This window comes from Balaenoptera musculus, chromosome 5, assembly GCF_009873245.2.
Source record: "Balaenoptera musculus isolate JJ_BM4_2016_0621 chromosome 5, mBalMus1.pri.v3, whole genome shotgun sequence".
Taxonomy (NCBI): Eukaryota; Metazoa; Chordata; class Mammalia; order Artiodactyla; family Balaenopteridae; genus Balaenoptera; species Balaenoptera musculus.
In genome coordinates, this window is record NC_045789.1 from 46,158,044 (window position 1) to 46,176,369 (window position 18,326).

An 18,326-nucleotide genomic window follows, 5' to 3' on the forward strand; every position below is an offset into this window, starting at 1 on the left:
CTTTTATGGCCGAGTAATATTCCATTGTATATATGTGCCACATCTTCTTTATCCATTCGTCTGTCGATGGGCATTTAGGTTGCTTCCATGACCTGGCTATTGTAAATAGTGCTGCAATGAACATTGGGGTGCATGTGTCTTTTTGAATTATGGTTTTCTCTGGGTGTATGCCCAGTAGTGGGATTGCTGGGTCATATGGTAATTCTATTTTTAGTTTTTTTTTTGTTTTTTTTTTTTGTTTTTTTGTTTTTTTGTTTTTTTTTCACACCCACACACACTGTATTTTATTTTTACAAGACATAAATAGACTGACACCAAGCATTGTACATGGATGACCACAACAAAAGCAACAATGATTGCAATTACCAAACATGAAACACACTCATACTATGTTATTTTTAGTTTTTTAAGGAACCTCCATACTGTTCTCCATAGTGGCTGTATCAATTTACATTCCCACCAACAGTGCAAGAGGGTTCCCTTTTCTCCACACCCTCCCCAGTACAGAGCATTTTTATATATCTGATGTGTCAATGACCTTGTCAAGTGGATTAAGTGGACTTGGTATTTGGTAGATAGGAAACTGAGACTCAGCAGGTTAAGTGAACTCGTAACGTCATGTAGTTAAGAACAGACAGAATCAAGGTTTGTAAACAGGTTGTCTGAGTATCAGCCTAGTTCTCTTTCTACTACACCATATTACCTTTCCTTATATGTAAGAATAAAAAGATTGTGTGTGTACTCTGTGTACCTGCTTATTTGTTTATTTTATATCAAATGCCATGCAGGGACCTTAAGAAATGTGATAGAGTTGGAGTAACAGAGAGAAACGCCAGGTCTCTCCCTCCACAAACAGACCTACCATGTGGTTGACACTGGTGAATGGCGTGTTGTCAGTAATGGTCTCAAAGGGAGACCGGGCCCCATTGCCATCAGTGGGGGTGGCCACTTCCCAGCTGAACTGCACGGACGTCTGGTTGATGCCAGCCTCACTGCAGCGCTCCTTCATGATGGCATACTTGGGGAAATGGGGGTCGCAGGGGGTGACACAGACCAGCGGGTAGCCCGGGGAGGGGGATTTCTTGACTCCCTCCTTGGTAACCTCTTCCACATGGTCATAGTCAGCAAGTGTGACAACCTGCAAAGGAGCAACAAAGCTTCAGCCCGGGGTGGGTATCGGGAAGGTCAGAGAACTAAGGCTCCCTTCCCCAGAGATTCAGGAGATCACTTAACTCCTAGGGATTCTTTAAAATATAGCAGCAGTTTTAACAATGCTTGGCCAGGCATCCCTAAAAGATACTGCAGATCTTTAATGGTGGAGAACATCTTCCTCCCCCGTGAGCTAAAAGCTTTATTATCTTATTGGTCTCATTCCTAATTCAGAGCCCTATCACTCATGTGAAAAATACTCTCCCCTCCCCCCCATACACAGTAACCAAAACTATATCATAAACGGCAGTTACTAGTTTAAAGTTGCATTAAATTGTTAATGGTATGCAGTAGCACATTTGGCATAACAGGAGTAAATAAAGGTAGTATATTTCTTCCATGGTCAAAGAAGAGACATGTTTTGAAATGATCCTTTTACTCTATGAGACTAGTCGGGGGAGGTTATAAGACTTATTAAGACTAGCTCATTATCATGGGTTAAATTCTCCTTGGCAACCTCCACACATTTTCCTCCTAACTGTGAAGTCGGTGCATTCATTCTGTTCATCCCCAAACTGGGAAACACGGTGGTACATTTCTGCAGATACTTAATTCTATGCGTGTGGCGAGTATGTAGGATAATAGATATGGGGTAATATTCCTTTTTTACTCTTCTAGGTCCCACCAAAGAAATGAGAAGATCAATTGTATTGTACCTTCTGTCTTTATCAGACTAAGGTCTCAGTATGGTTTGGTCTCACGCTTATGTCAAAACAAGGTTTCTCATCCTTGGCACTACTGACATTTGAGCCAGATAATTCCTTGCTGTTGGTGTTGCCCTGTGTATTGTAGGATGTTTAGCAGCTTCCCTGACTTCCACCCACTAGATGCTAATAGCACCTAGTGTGACAGTCATGACAACCACAGATGTCACCAGACACTGCCAAGTGTTCCCCAGAGGTGATGGGAATGAGGGATTTGGGGGAAAGGACAAGAGCCCTCGCTCTTGGTTGAAAATCACTGTGTTACGGGGAGGGGGAAGGGTAAGCTGGGACGAAGTGAGAGAGTGGCATGGACATATATACACTACCAAATGTAAGATAGATAGCCAGTGGGAAGCAGCCGCATAGCACAGGGACATCAGCTCGGTGCTTTGTGACCACCTAGAGGGGTGGGATAGGGAGGATGGGAGGGAGACACAAGAGGGAGGGGACATGGGGATATATGTATACGTACAGCTGATTCGCTTTGTTATACAGCAGAAACTAACACACCATTGTAAAGCAAGTATACTCTAATAAAGATGTTAAACAAAAAAAAAAAAGAAAAGAAAATCACTGTGTTAGAAAAATGAAGACGTGCAGCATTGGAAGTCCTGCTTCTTTCAAGTTCTTATCTAATTACTAGGACATAAGCAACGATCCTTTGGGTCGAGAGACTCACAATGGGCGGCGCTGGCAGGATAAGGCTCCCTGACACCTCCTGGTCTAGAATCGTCACTGTGGCAGTGGTCACATCACCAAGCACAGCTTCCACTGGGTCATCCGGGCCAAGGACTAGGGAGAACGATTCATGCCACTCCCGGTCTTCATTGGACAGGATCTCAACTTTAAAGAAGATATGATCCACACCTTCGCCAAGGACAGAACAAAGAGGGCAAAGGTCCTCATTAGTGACCCACTTAAGGCAGTGCAGGTTGGCACTGCTGAGGCTTTATGTTGAAATATGCCCTTTCCTTTCAGAGGTGTCCTATCAATGTAGTGGCTGCTTATCACGTTGGCCCCATCTCAAGTGAGAAATCTGTTTTCTTGGCCAAATTCCACCTGTGGTGGAGGCTCAGTACTGCAGATTTACCATGCAACACCATATGAGGATTAACGGCCCCTGCCTGACACTAGCTGGTGGTAATAAAAATCTATGATCCAAAATGCACTCCACCCTGGCCATGAGGTGTTTTGCCTAACTTTTCTTTCGCCTTTACATTTAGGCATGAGCCCCTGTGTGGCTGGGCGTTTGCACACCATCCTTCAAAGCTGTCTCCTGGGGGCCGATAGCTCAAGGGCTACCTACCAGGCCATTTCTGCAAAGACAATAATGTGAAGGTTTGGCAGCCTGGGATGGGGAGGGTTAGAGCTCAGAAACCCCCTTTCTTTTCTGTAAAGTGATTCTCTGAAGGTGCAGATATCTCGGGCAATAGTCAAGGTGCCCTTCTTCCTCTCCTATAGACATCTGGGCTAGGTTACTTCTAACACCTGCCTTTCCCCCAGATGCTTATGCAGAAAAGGAAAAAGCTAAGACACTTGGAAGAGAGGTCCTTGTGAGGATGTGGAGGAAGGGCACCTACTTTCCCAGTAAACACGAACCAGACGCACATGGGATGGAGCCGAAAGCCCTCTGAAGCTCCAGTGGGTGACGGGGACATACAGAGACCCCCCCCCCCCCCGCCTCCATTTCCAAGGAAGTCATTTTCTCCCTCCACTTGCCAACACATCTCTGAAAAGGCCTTCTATCACTTTTGCCCACTTCTGGCTACATCACAAATGGTGCCAGGCTCTATAACAGACTTTTCACCTTATACTGCTCCAGAAAGTTCTGGGGAAAAGCCAAGCATACAATTCAACTCCTCCTCTGTCTCATTCCTTCCATTAAATAAATACATCAGACAGTTAAACAGCTGGTTGTGACCTGAATCCCATCCTTCTTCCCTGACTCATCTTCATAGCACCTCCTAGTAGATGTCAAACCACTTGAGCATGGAGATTGTGCCTTCTGGGTTTAGTAATCGCTGAGCGGCCCAGCACAGTGGTTTGTACCAATGTTTGCTGAATGACAAACATTCAAAAATATACAAAAACTCATGTATATTTTTAAAAAATCAAGTGCTCCCATCGCTCAACCAAATCATAGGCTAACAACAGCAGCAAAAAAAAGTCCTTTTGAATGAGCCAAAATGCCTAGGATGTTCTGAAGTAAAGCATTTCTTTGCCCTTTTATTTTCTTTTTCCATGCCATTTTTACTAATTAGAAAATTTAAAGACTCCCACAATCTCAAATGTGTGCTTAATAAGTACTTAACGCTATTGGAAATACTGTTTCTCTCTTTCATTTTTCTGCTCATTCCTTTCTCCAAATCTAAGATATCTGCCTCTCTCTTAAGTAAAACCTACAGATTGGGATTGGCATTCAATTACCAGGACTGAACTTTAAGATTCGGCTCTTTGGGTAGTAATCCACACCGGACTGGGCCGACCCGTCCCTCGTACTACAGCGAATCTTGGACGTCCTGTTCTGATCCCCTCTGCGGATCACCTTGATGTTCAGAATGGCCGTGGCATCTGGCCCTGAGGGTTCCCGGACTTGGTATGCAGCTTCTTCAAACTCAATGGTGGGAGCTTAAGGAAACAAGGTTAGGAAAACAAGAGCAAGTTGGAAAAGTGACAAAGAACTACACCTCCCATGAAAACACCTTCTAATGACAAGAGGGAATTTTTCACATTAGTTAACAATACAAAGGCAAAATAGCTTGCAGTCAATAAAAATCAATCAGTATTTACCCCTAAGCAATACTTTGGAAAAAGGAATTTATCTGTGATTCTGCAGGAGTTGTTTCTCACATATTTCTTATTAAAAACAATATAGTGGAAGAAATATTTTTAAGCACTTTGAAATGCATGATGTCCAAGTTTCCATCTAGGCATTATAGCTCACAGCATGTTTTTAAATCTGCACAATTAAAAAAAAATCTGCACAATTTATCAAGGGACAGAGACACAGTTAAGCCCTTGATAAATATCTATTGACTGATTGTATGAACCAACTCCTTTTCACTTATGAGATATGAATTTCATTTATATACTGCTTAAATGTACCAAATCTCTCTCATCTCTGATCTTTTGGACCCTCCCTCCCAGTGCTCTCAACTCCCCAACGCTTAGCTTTTCCTAACTTCTCACAGGTTATTTAGTTAAGGATGACTAGTTATAGTGACCGGCTACAACCATAATTCAGGAACACAAGATTTCCTAACACAATCTGATTTGAGGTACTATCCTCATTGCTATGAAACGATTAATTGTTGATTTTTTTTTTAAAATTCAAACTATGCCTTCTTTTGTATTATATTCTCATGAGGAAGGGCAACGTGGTAGTGGTGGAGAGAGTGGGATAAGAAGATGGAAAAATTGGGAGCAATTACAAATCTTATACCATTTAAAATATAGACTCTTTCAGAAATTTCTGATGTCTCTATGTTCACTTCCCTCTTTCTCTCTCAGAAAATCAGTTCTTCCTAATTGTAGAAGATATGCTTCATTTTAGACTTCATAGTTGTTACTGTGTACGCTCTTTGAAATTGAGGTGTGTCACTGTAACACAGTGTGAACTTGTTACTTCTCTGAGCTTCAGTCATTGGGTTTTCTGTGTGAACAGGAGAGGTTCACTTTTTCTGTGTGAACAGGAGAGGTTCAGGATTTGAACTTGAGTCTCCTTGGCTAAAGGGCTAATTCAACTTCAAGGCTGGCTTTTTTGCTTTTTTCCCAATGTCCAAGTTAGTCCCTATTTTAATATTAGAAACCCTAAGAGTCTCACTGACTCTTGCGTAGATTCTAGAATCTGATAAAATAAGGTTCTACATGCACTTTTGTTGCTTACAGCTGTGTAACTAAGAACGTAAATTATATAACTTTGCTGAGGTTCAATTTCTTTACCTATAATATAGGGATAATAACACCTACCTCAAGGGGCTACTGTCAGAATGAAATGAAATGAAATAGTATAATATGCTTAGAATGGTTCTTAGTATACAGTCAATATTCAATAAAAACAGCTGTTACTATTTGTAGTTTTTATTGTCCATTTATTAAAATACCTATTTTAATAAAACAATTACGTCCCTATTTGAAACAGATTTTGTTTTCTTTGGTGCCTGGGTCACTCTTTGCTGACACCTGACTAAAGAATTTAAGTGTTTTTAGGTTAGTAGGCCAAATCAATTAGAGAGAAGAAAACTGAGAAATTAGACTTTTCCAGAAAGGTGGCAGCGTTTTAAATCAGTTCATTGGATTCAACTGATTCTGATTGTATTTCCAATCCTGCTCTTGAATTGCAGTGACTTAAACAGTTTTTATTCTCTGTCTGTCTTAGCGTCTCTGTCCTAGCGTTTAACCATACTCGTTCCCTATCTCTTGGTGATGTGGTAGAGAACAGTGTGATTTAAAATACTGGAGCTCTGTAGACGGTGATCATTTGCTGCCAACATTTTATATAAATACTCTAAGACTGTTATCAGTAGACACTTTTATAGTGCTTTCATTTTTCAAAACACCTATAATTATGTTATTGGTAAAACATCAGTTCATGTCCCATCAACCTAAGAGTAACTAAAGGCAATTTCTTCCATTACCGTCTTCATCATTGGATATGGTGATGGTGGCCATGTTATTCTTTCCAACTCTGGCTCCACTCCAGTGGTTCCCAAGAGGATGGCCAAGGTAGACCCTGAACTGTTCCTCAGGCTCAAATATGGAGTCATCGTGGATATAGACAGTACAGTTCTTCATCTAGAGCCAAGGGCACAAGGAAGATTAAAATTTGCAGTGAGATATCAAAAATTTGCTTGGCTTTCCCTAGAAAATGATTTTTCTTCTTTGTAGCATCAAAAAGTCAACACAGATTCAAAAATATCCCAACCGTTTCATTTATAAAATAGAATGTTTAACAGTTCATGCCTGAGTGGACCTACCTATATGTGGAGACTTGTATTAAACATTCCAAATGATTTCGAATTATTGGTCATGAGTTATGAAAAACAATAAAATGAATCACTAAAAAGCACCTGTAGAACATTTGTGTGCTTTCCCGCATTTTGCCTGGGCTCATCTGTACCTTTGTACATGTTATGATAGGTAGATTTCTGATGGTGAGGGTTTAACATATGGATTAGACTTCCTGGAGAGTTGAATGATATTCCTTTTCCTTTGTGAAAATTGAAGAATCTTATAAGGAACTCAGAAAGCCTTCCTGTTAGGCTAAAGACACCTTTAAAAGCTACAGAACTCTCAAATGCGTTGCCGAATGGTGGCTCATCTGAAAACTGCTGAGAACTGAATGTCTGAGAACACAGTCTAAATCCCTGTTGGATGGAAAGAAATCAAGCGCTTCCCAAACTGAATATTCTCTACTGAGGACTTGTGTTCTTGGCAAAACGTAAAATAAGGTCACAACATTTTAGATAACAGAGTAGCCTCGATTGTAGAGTCATGTGATATGAAGTGTGATTATTTTTAGTTGGACCATTTAAAATTCATTATACTACCATATTGCAAAGGATATGTGGATATAGAGGTTTCACTGTCATACTTCCTAAGTCATACTAAATGGAGGGAGAACATCTCTGTGAACATTTACCTGTGGCTTGCTGACCTGGTTCTAAGTCCCTGAAGAATGTTCCCTTTTTTATCCCTACCACATCTTTCTTACAATAAGAATTTCTTTATGGAAAGCATGAATCTAGTATTGACTCTTCGGTATATCTTAAAAAATAAGACATTCTAGTGAATGACAAGTTCCAAAGACATATTGCTTAGCATGACAAAGAAGATGAAGATTCCAAAATGTGCTTAGGAATGAGAGATTGCCATGTGGGTAACATCTAGACTATTAAGCTGTATTTTCTTTATAATCTTATTTAATTACAAACTGCCTCTTGGATAGGCAGAGAATCCTCTTCTGAACTTACAACAAATATAGACATGCAGACTCAAAGCTGAAGATTGTATTTATAGTATTTATATGTGTTTTAAACACGTATTTCAACCTGCCACCAGTAAAATTCCCATAAAATACATAACTAAGACAAGGCTTTTATGAGTCATGAAGGTGTGAAAGACTTGAGAGTCTCAAATAAGGACGCTATCGATTTTTTTTTTTTTATTGGTGGTAAAGACTGGAGGAAGAACCTTGGGTGACCTGGAATGTGTAAAGTCTTTTTATGCTAAACTTCAAAAGAACTAATCATAAGGCAAAAATTTCACACGTTTGCTTATATCAAAACAAAGATTTCTGTTCAACTAAGAACACCAAAGGCGAAGGTAATAGATGAGTCACAGAGAAAGACACTATGTTTACAATATCTAAAACATCTAAAAACGGCAAGGATTAATGTTACTATTTAGGATTATTAATATTAAGATCAATATTTAGAATATACAAGAAAGTACTGCAAATCAGTAAGAAAATGACAGCAATACAATAAAATAAGGAACAAAGGATAAAAATAATAGATTTTCATAAGAGAAACTCAATGAACTAACAAGCATATAAAATAGTATTAATTAGAGAAATGCAAATTAAAATGAGATATCACCTTATACATAGCAGATTAGTAAACATTAAAAGATGAGTAATTGAAAAAATGTTGAAGAGTATGTAGGGTTTTAGCAACATTCATGTACTGCTAGTGACATTTTGGAAAGTATTCTGATATTATTTTTTCAAATTAAGTACTTTCATGCCCTGTGGTCCAGAAATTTTGCTGCTGAGTTTTTATCCAAAGAAATCCCCACTCGGGTGTGTAAGTGGACATGTAAGAGGATTTGCACTGCAGCATTGTTAGTGGTGGCAGCATGATAGGAGGTGACTGGGCACTAAAACTGAGGGTCTTCACTGTCTACTGCTGAGAGTGAATGGGTAAAAGGTAGTAAATGCACATCATGAAATGCTAGGCAACAGTTTGAAGCAACAGATTAGATAGACACATAAATGACATGCACAGATACTAAAACATATTGCTGAGTAAACGCAGAAAACATTTGAAAAAGATATAACACGGTAGCAGTTTTAGAAATAAAAATCATATACATAAAGAACCAGACATTTTTTAAGAACAAATACAAAACAAGAGGGATACACGTTAAGTACAATTGATTGATTACCTCTCAGGTGGGGAAGGGAATGTGGCTGCAGAATAGGGGTAAAATGAAATGAATAAATCAACAAAATAAAGAGAAGGGCCTTGAACTGACCAATGGGGACTGCATGCCTCGAAACAAGGGGTACAACTGACTCAATCATCTGAAACTGAGATCCAAAAATGGAGAAATATGATTCTCATTCAATATATGCTTTGGATATACACTGAGGTTGCAAGCCTTGAGTCTGATGCAGCCACACTTAGTGACTGGAGTTTCTCAGGAGTTCTTGTGTCCGTATGCATCATTTTTCATTACGTTGCCAAGAGAATACTCCACTGTCTTGAATGCGCTCAGCTGAACAGGTGTTCAGTCCTGTGCTATTGGTCCTATGCCAGAATGTGTGTTGCCCTGGAACCGGGGCCCAGGTATTAGAGAGCTGTCTCCTCCTTCTCTAGATAACATTAGTGGAGTGTATTCATCTCCCATGTAGGTTCAAATTCAGAGGAGTCCCCAGTCACTTGATTCTGCTAAATTCCAAAAAGGTTCTACGTCATCTAAACATCCCAGCTCAGCCAATGACATAGGTATTTGGTCATAAGTGGGAGACAAAGAGGACAACCACATAGAAGAGATGATATTATTAAAAGAATGAACGGTTAATTAGAAACTTCCTAGGATGTTCAGAATTTGTCTAAATTACTTCACTATGGACAAATAAAAGCATCAGGGAAGGAGAGAATCCCATCCTTCAGGCACCATGAATCCACTTACTTTCTCCCCTTTGAGAAAAGTAATCCGTGAAGAGTCTGTGTTTCTTCTCTCCTCAAAGTCCTCCATGACCTGAGCTGAATGGCCCTGAGTATAGCACCTCACTGACGACTCGTAGCTCAGGTCCCCACTCCGAATGATGGGTACGTGTAGGACGCTCTCCTTCTCCTTCGCTAGGAGCAAGTCCTTGGCAAACTGCATGCTGGGCACTGGGTGAGCAGAAGGGAAGACGGAGGCGTCGTTAGTGGGATGCTGAGGGAGCTGGCTGCCACTTGGCAGGACCGGCGGCCAGTTGGCAGGACAGCTCCACTAAGGGCCACCAGAGGCCGATAAACTACAGGCAGTCAGCAGATTTCAAGGCCTGGCTGCCACTCTCAGGACAAGGGAACTGCTTCCACTGTGAGTATAGTTCCAGCAAAATAGAACAAATCAAGTTTGCACCAGTTTTTGCTCAGCTTCTTTCTTACAATAGTCACCATCTCAAGTACAGACAGGCGATGCAAATAAAGAAATGGGCCACGTGGAAAATTCCGATAGAGACCTGAGGACCCAGAAAAGTTCATGTTCCTTCTAAGGCTACCAAAAGGAAAACAGCAGTGCAAGCCTGATGAGAAATGGCCACTCACGTTGGTCCTGGGCCAGGAAGACAATAGGGGAGAGCAGGGACATCGGTAAAGGGGAAAGAGCAGGTCATGTTTAAAGGGGGTTGCCCCTCAGCTTCATTCTTTTGTTGGCAGGTCTTCCTATTTGCAAACAAAATCAGAGATCTGCATTTTTATGTCATAGCTCCTAAATTTTAAAATAGCAAGCAATTAAAATAGTAAAAAGAAATTCCATACAGGCCCAAACTACTGGAGCCAAACAAAACACATCCATAAGCTGAATTTGGCCAGTGGGCCCCCAGTCTGTGACTACTGCTGTGGGGTTACCTCTTCTTTAACAACTCCCATGGCCTCATCTGACTTTAGGGAAGGACCGTAGCCAAATGGTGGTTAAAAACAAGGGCTCTGGAATAAGCGGGTCTGAATTTCCATCCCAGCCCTGCTACTTACTAGCGGAATGACATAGGGCAAGTTACTGAGATTTTCTGAGCCTTGGGTTTTTTTAAACACGGAAATTGGAAATGTTAATATCTAACTTGTAAAATTATTGGGAGGACTGAATTTAATGAGATGAGGTATGCACGGTGCTCAGTACAGAATCTGGTGAACAGCAGGCACTCAAATTTGGGTAGAAATGATTATATTATGGTTTGTGTTGCCCCCTATCTCCAGGCTTCTCAATATAATGGATCAGTGTTTCTTCCTTACTTTCTACAAGGCCTTAAGTAATATTCTGCATTAAGACATGTCCCCTTTCGAGACCAACATTTTGTTGAGTGCTGGTTATTATTTTCTGAATGGACAATACAAAGAGGTAGTCCATCCAGTCATATGTCAAATTAGTCTTTGGGGCTGCAGGAAGCTGACCTTAAAGCTATAGCCACCTATTTCCTGGCTACGTCCTGGATGTGCCCTGCCCAACCTGAAAGGAAGGTACAGGCGGGGTGAGCACCAAGCTGTCTGCAAATCAATATGTAGAAAGCTCTCTTTGCCTCCAGCCTCTCCACTGCTCAGAACTGTTGGCATTAGCAAATATAAAACAAATCCATTATCTGAGCTGAGCCTAACAGTTACCATTTATCACTGAAGAAAAACCCAGAAGATACCTCTAAAAAGAAGATGAGTGACTTTGGCATCAGGTCCTGCACATTACTCATTTGGGGCCCTTTCCATCCAGGACAACCGTCTGTGCTATTAAGAGGTGGGTGGGAATGACATGACCTTGCATGAGGACAGGAAGGAAGCTTGTTGCCAGATGAAAAGCAACACAGGCAAGAAAGCTTTTCTGCTCATGGCAGATTTTATCTAATGCTTTGGATTGATTTTTCTTGCTGGTCTGACAGGCATCAAGTTGGAGGTGAGTTAAAAGCTAAGTGGTAATGTTTGGGTTTTGTCATGTATTAATCAACCCCAGATTCCTCTTGAGTTGTAAAAGACTCCTTTCCCTCTATTTAACATGTATTAACCTTTACTCCTATGTCTATCTGCTTAAAAAAAAAAAAAGTAAAATCAAAGAAAGGAAAGCAGTGGGTGAACCCTCCTCATGATTGCCTTCTGGGAAAAATCCCTGCTTTTAAGGAGCCCCCAGTTCAGTGGGAGACTGAGGCAGAGCCAATGGACAGGCAATGGGTGGGTTTGGAGACATTTATCTGCGGGGGTTATGGCATACAAAGGGCCCAGCCCGGGTCAGGCATTGTGTTAAGGGCTTCCATACACAACATTTCTCATCCTCTTGACAACCCTGCAAGGCACTGCAGTCTCTACAGGAAGTAGGGGCGCCGGCCGTGGGGTGTCATTTCTGCCTGACTGCAGAACCCCTTCGCTTTCTGCACAGATGGGGTATATGAATGGGAAATGGAAACCACTCTGTGAAGGCTTATGGGCTCGCAGTGGGTATCATGCACTATTGTCAACACCTCTCTGAGGAAATCAATTTGTAGTTATCTTCTTATTTGTGTAAGTTTTGTGTCTTGAAATAGATTTCAGGACTCTGCTCTCTACTCCTCGGTAACCCCAGTGTTGAGCACCAGTCTTAGGCATGGAAAATGTCAACCAACGCTGTTACCCGCTAATCTTAGTAACTGACAAAGTGAGTGCAAACACCAGCTGCCTGGAATGCGGTGGTCTCTTTATGGGTGATGGTTAAGTCTGAGATTTAGGAAAAATCCTGGCTCTGGTTCTTTGAGTTAATGAGTAGGTGGGACACAGCTACATACACAGGGGTGCGGTGCAGCAGCGGTTACAAGGCCTTTCTTGCCTTGCTCAGCAGTCCTCAGGGCAACACCAAAGTCTAATTCCAGGTATCAGAGCAGAAGAGAAAGGTGAAAACAGAAAATGTTCTGAGATGAGCTACTTAGATGATTTAAGGGCCTGAAATCAGCCCGGTGGAGAAAGATAAAAGGAGCTAAGATCACTCAGAAAGGCTGGAAGCTGACTCTATAAGGCTCTTGAGTGACATTAAGCATTGTTACATAGAGTGGCAGTTGCCAGTTAAAACTGCAAAATGAAAAGTCAGCATGGTAGGGTATAAAACCAGAAGGCTGGACTCGCATAGAATAGACCTGGGTTTTAACTCTCACTCCCTCACCTCCTCTCTGTGTGATCTCAAGTTATTTAACCTCAGTTTCACAAGTTGGAGAGGATTAGAGGTCATGTCATTAGAGATCTTTCTACCCTAGAATGTGCACATTGAAGGGACTCAACGAAAGCCAGCAGTTACTGGGAAGGATAACCAACAGAAATAATTGGTGAACACTGCAATGGGTTACTGAAATAGATTTGCAGATTTCTTTCTCTGCGATAAATATCTCGAATGAATATATATTGTTGTAGTCTTCCTGAAAGGTGATATTTTATTTAACATATTCATTTTCTAAGTTTGCAACCCTAATGCCCGTCAGTAGAATGCAAGGATAATCTAAATGGAATCTTCTATGTTGATCAGAGTGCAATGAAGTTTGTGTGTGTTACTGGAGTCCCATTGGCAGGTGCGACAAATTACAGGTGCATCGGGAAGAAAAGAAATTAACATGTAATAAAATCTACTACGTGCCAGGTACTATGGTAGGTATTTTCACATATTTTAACTAATTTAATCCTTACAACAATCTTATAGGTATATCATTATTTATAGATGAACAAAATGAGGCTCAGTAACCTTAGCCACTGAGCAAGGAAGGCCAGCAAGCAAGGAAGTGGTGGGCGGGGATTATATTTCAGGATTTCTGACTTTCCATTCACTTTCCACTTCATCAGAGGGAAATTAACTATCCTTTCATGTAAAAGAATAAGAAGACTTTTCAAGAATAAAAAGAATAAATGAATTTCCTTTTTTCTTCTTTTTTAACTTCTTTAAGGAAAAAAAAAATCCCACATATTCTCCAACCGCACCAAATAGAACCATTTGGTGTAGTGCAAAGAGTGTGAACTTGGAGCCAAAAGTCCTAGAATGCACGCTGGTTCCTCCATTTACTAGACTTTGGTCTCCTTATCCACAAAATAGAAATAAGAGTAAAACAATGGGATTATGAGAAAATGAGATAAGGTTTAATAGATGACTTGTAAACTCTGAGGTAACATGCAACATAAAACAGTATAATTGTTATTATCTTGTTCATGGTTAAAAAGTTACCATTTTGTGAATCATAAACCTAAATATAAAACTTAGAACTACGAAACTTCCAGAAGTGAACATAGGAGAAAATCTTTGTAACCTTGGCTTAGGCAAAGATTTCTTACATACAACACTAAAAGCACAATCTGTAATAGAAATATTGATAAATGGGAACACTTAAAAGTAAAAAACGCTTGCTCTTCAAAAGACATTGTTAAGAGAACAAAAAACAAGCAACAGATAGGGATAAAATATTTGCAAAAAACCAAATCTTTGTCCAGAATCTACAGCAATGCAGTAATAGAGGAGAAAACCCAACTTAAAAAATAGGGAAAATATTTGAACAATACTCTGTCCAAAAAGATATATGGATGGCAAGTAAGCACCTGAAAAGAGAGCAGTGTCATTAGTCATTCACTACACACCTGCTGGAATAACTAAAAAGCCCCACAAAAACCTGATGTGGAGCAACTGGAATTCTCATACACCGCTGGTGGTAATGCAAAGCAGTTACAACCATTTTGGAAAAAACAGGCTGGCTCTTTCTAATAATGTTAAACGAACACTTACCCATATGACCCAGCAACCCCACTCCTAAGTATTGACTCCAGAGAAATGAAAACCTATATTCACACCAGAAACTACTCAGCAATAAAGGGAATGAACTGCTCATATTTGCAATAACATGGAAGACTCTCAAATGCACTGTTCTAAGTGAAAGAAGCGAGATTCAAGGTGCTACCTATTACACGATTCCATTTCTATGACATTCTGGAAATGGCAAAACTTCAGGGACAGAAAACAGCTCAATAGTTGCCAGAGCTTGGGATGGGGAGAGGTTGACTACAAAGGGACATGAGAGAATGTTGTAGGATGCTGGAACTGTTCAACATCTTGATTGTGGTGGTGGGTGAATTTTAACTTATGTAAGTTAGACCTCAATAAACCTAAGTCTAAAAGAACACACTGTTTTGGATATATGCAAATATATAACCAAAAAACTGGTTAAAATAGTTGTCTTCAGGGAGGGGAGCTGGAGGGTTTGGAGCCAGGGGTAGAAGGAAGACAATTTTCATAGTATACCTTTTTTGCTGTTTGCTCTTTTTACTACATAAATGAATAGGTTATTTAAAAACCAAAAATTAAAGATCATCCTGCTGGGCTGCCGGTTCCTTCTCTGGTGACTCTGTAGTCACTGAAGAGTTTAATCATGGATTCTATATTCATCACCGGGGATACTGACGAGGGTCCTCCTGCTTGAGGTGAAAGTTTAACTTGATCTTCTCCACCCAACTCTAGAATCTGACAATTCCAGATTTCATCAGTTCTTCCCCAGAAGAACTGGGGAAGTCCTTTGCTGTTCATCCTCTTGTTACTTAGGTCAGCTCTTCAGTGGGGACTCATATTTTTGTACAGGTACCTGTGTCTATTCATTCCTGCACGTCACCCATAAGACGGCCAGTATTAGTTTCCTCAAACAAAAATCACACCACTCCTCTGCTCAGAAGCAAATTCCTGATGTTGGAACATAAGACCTCTTAGAACTTGTCTCCAACCTGTCTTTCCATTTCATTTTCTTCCATTCACCTCCTGCCAGGCTCAGAGCAAAAGTAAGCATCTCACTGTTCTCCAAATACGTGTCTTTCAAAATTTTATACCTTATGTATACTATAGCTCTCCATTTAACAAAGCTTTATTTTATTAACCATTAGATAAAATTATCCACTAGATAAACTAACTCCTACCACACCTGAAGACTCTGTTTAAATATCACCTCCTTTGTGAAATCTTCTATGATTATTCTTTCACGCATAGTCACCGTTCAGTCCCCTCTGCCCCTACACTACTGGATTTATCACACTATTAAGTCATTTATCATAATATATTATTTTTTTTCTGTCTAAGGATCTGATCCCCCAACTAGACCTTGAGCTTCTTGAAGACACAACTCAACCAGGCATACCTGGTTGCACTTCACTTTACGGCACTTTGCAGATACTGTGTTTTTTACAAATTGAACATTTGTGGCAACCCTGCCTTGAACAAGTCTATCAGGGCCATTTTCCCAACCGCATTTGCTCACTTTGTGTCTCTGTGTTACAGGTTGGTAATTCTCCCAGTATATCAGACTTTTTCATTATTATTATATCTGTTATGGTGATTGTGATCAGTGATCTTTGATGTTACTACTGCAAAAAGATTATGATTTGCTGAAGGCTCAGATGATGATTAGCATTTTTTAGCAACAAAATGTTTTAAAATTAACGTATGTATGTTGTTTTTTAGACATAATGCTATTGCACACTTAATAGACTACAGTATAGTGTAAACTTTTATATACACTGGGAAACTAACAAATTCATCTGACTTGCTTTATTGCGATGTTCACTTTAATGTGGTGGCCTGGAACTGAACCTGGAATATCTCCAAAGTATGCCCGTACATCTTTTTGTGCCTAGCAGATGCCAGAAACATGAATGATTGTTTCTATCCCATATTTCTATGTAAAAGTGTGCGTGTGCGTGTACTCATGTACACACACACACACACACATTTCTTGAATGAAAATGTGAATGAGTTCCAATGTCATATACATGGATGTTAAGGAAAAAATAGAAATCTGGCCTGAACCACCAGCTGGCATCCCCAATCTCTTACCGTCCTGGAATGTGTCATTAATTGCAATGACAGCCTGGAAGGGTTTGGTCAGTTCGGCCCCTTGTGCTGAGCTGAGGAAAACCACAAATGTCTCCAGCCCTTCAATCACAGGATACTGAGTGTCGTCCAAGATGGTCAAGGTGCAATACTAGAAGAAAAATCAGGATGTTAACTAGACCTACCGTGGTGTTCATTTCACGATATATACAAATATTGAATCATTATGTTGTACACCTGAATCTAATATGTTATATGTCAATTATACCTCCATAAAATTTTTTTCTAATTAAAAAAGAGAGGGAAAATCAAAGCAAATCTTATAGAATGCTCACCAACCAACACTCATTTGCCTTTGGGAGATTAGGGCAAAGGTGACAATTTGCCTTTCTTCGGTGGTCTTAAAGTAAATTTTTTAAATCCATAAAATGATCAGCTCTGTATCACATACCGTAGGTGTTTTGTTTCTAGATATTTGCATCGATCTAGTGCAGTTTCTATCCTAAATCCATGGTGCTGGATATTAGATGCTGAAAATGTCACTTGGAGAGTCTGTCGAAGATCTCTCTCAGTTTGTTCTTTGTGTTTTTGAAGAACGGGAAGATCATAATATTTCGATATTTTATAATCCTCCAGAGAGTTTGGAGAACAGACTAAAGACAACATGGTCAGACCCATCTGGCCTTTGACCTCTGTATGCGCACCTGCTCGGTGACACCTGGCCCGAAGTCCACCTTCCTAGAGCTGGGAACGTAGTCAACTCCTGGAGTGGCGGAAGCTGGGTCTGAGGGCCGCGTTGCACACCAGACAGACGTGAGGGTGGAAAGGTCAGTCCCGCGGCGGATAAGTGGGATCTTCACCGTGCCTGCATTGAGAGTCACACGTTTCAGGGGTCAACCCTGAACCAGAAACGGGTGCGGTTTTCAGAGCGATGCCCGCCCTCACAGCAGCAGCGGCTCCAGCCTGCTAGCTTGCCTAGTCCTCCTTCAGTGACGTTCCTGCGCTCGCGCCGAGGGAGGCTGAGAGGCGCGTCCCTCTTTGTACTGGCATTAAGATCAGGAGCAGACCTGAAGGGGGGCCTCAGGGAGGTGGTGCTGGAGAGCCAGCCCTTAGGGGAAAGTGGTTTTGTGGCTTCACGAGGAGACTGTTCACAGGAGAAGAACAATGGGCCGAGGAGAGGTGGGTCCACTGGAAAACATCTCAAGTCTATTTAGGGAGAAGAAACTCAGAGACTAGGGCCTCAGGGACGAGCTAGAACATAGCCAGTTAAGGGAAAACCAGCTAGGGGACTCTGTGGAGCCTGGAGCTGAATGTTCCTCATTAAATGTAATTAAACTGGCTGACTTCCCTATTTTATCTGAGTGCTGCACACATCATTACTTAAACCACATGTGCTTATTGCTTATCTTCGGAAGAAGCTCATCTTCTGGTCGCTGTGACAACTTACTTCGCAGGGTCCTAATGATACATGCGTAAATTTTTAGCTGTTTTCACAATCGAGGTCAGAGAAAAGCTACATGACAAGCCCATCAATCGTATTTTTCCAGCCAATAAGCTGAGAGGTGACAAGCAGTCATGGCTGGGCATCTGGTGTACGGGAAAAGGAAACATGGTATAATAGAAAGGTCT

General features: G+C 40.9%; 1 protein-coding gene across 5 annotated transcripts in view; it reads right to left on the reverse strand.

Moving 5' to 3' along the window:
• Nucleotides 1-18,326, reverse strand: part of FRAS1 (Fraser extracellular matrix complex subunit 1) — a 445,822-nt gene that overhangs the window by 33,049 nt on the left and 394,447 nt on the right. For all 5 annotated transcript variants that reach the window (XM_036852337.1, XM_036852339.1, XM_036852338.1 and 2 more), the window contains 7 exons: nt 17,402-17,562; nt 16,701-16,848; nt 9,831-10,036; nt 6,551-6,707; nt 4,341-4,541; nt 2,593-2,780; nt 863-1,138 (listed from right to left, as the gene is read on the reverse strand). In XM_036852337.1, the coding sequence (XP_036708232.1) occupies nt 863-1,138; nt 2,593-2,780; nt 4,341-4,541; nt 6,551-6,707; nt 9,831-10,036; nt 16,701-16,848; nt 17,402-17,562 (1,337 nt within the window). The remainder of the gene's footprint in view (nt 1-862; nt 1,139-2,592; nt 2,781-4,340; nt 4,542-6,550; nt 6,708-9,830; nt 10,037-16,700; nt 16,849-17,401; nt 17,563-18,326) is intronic.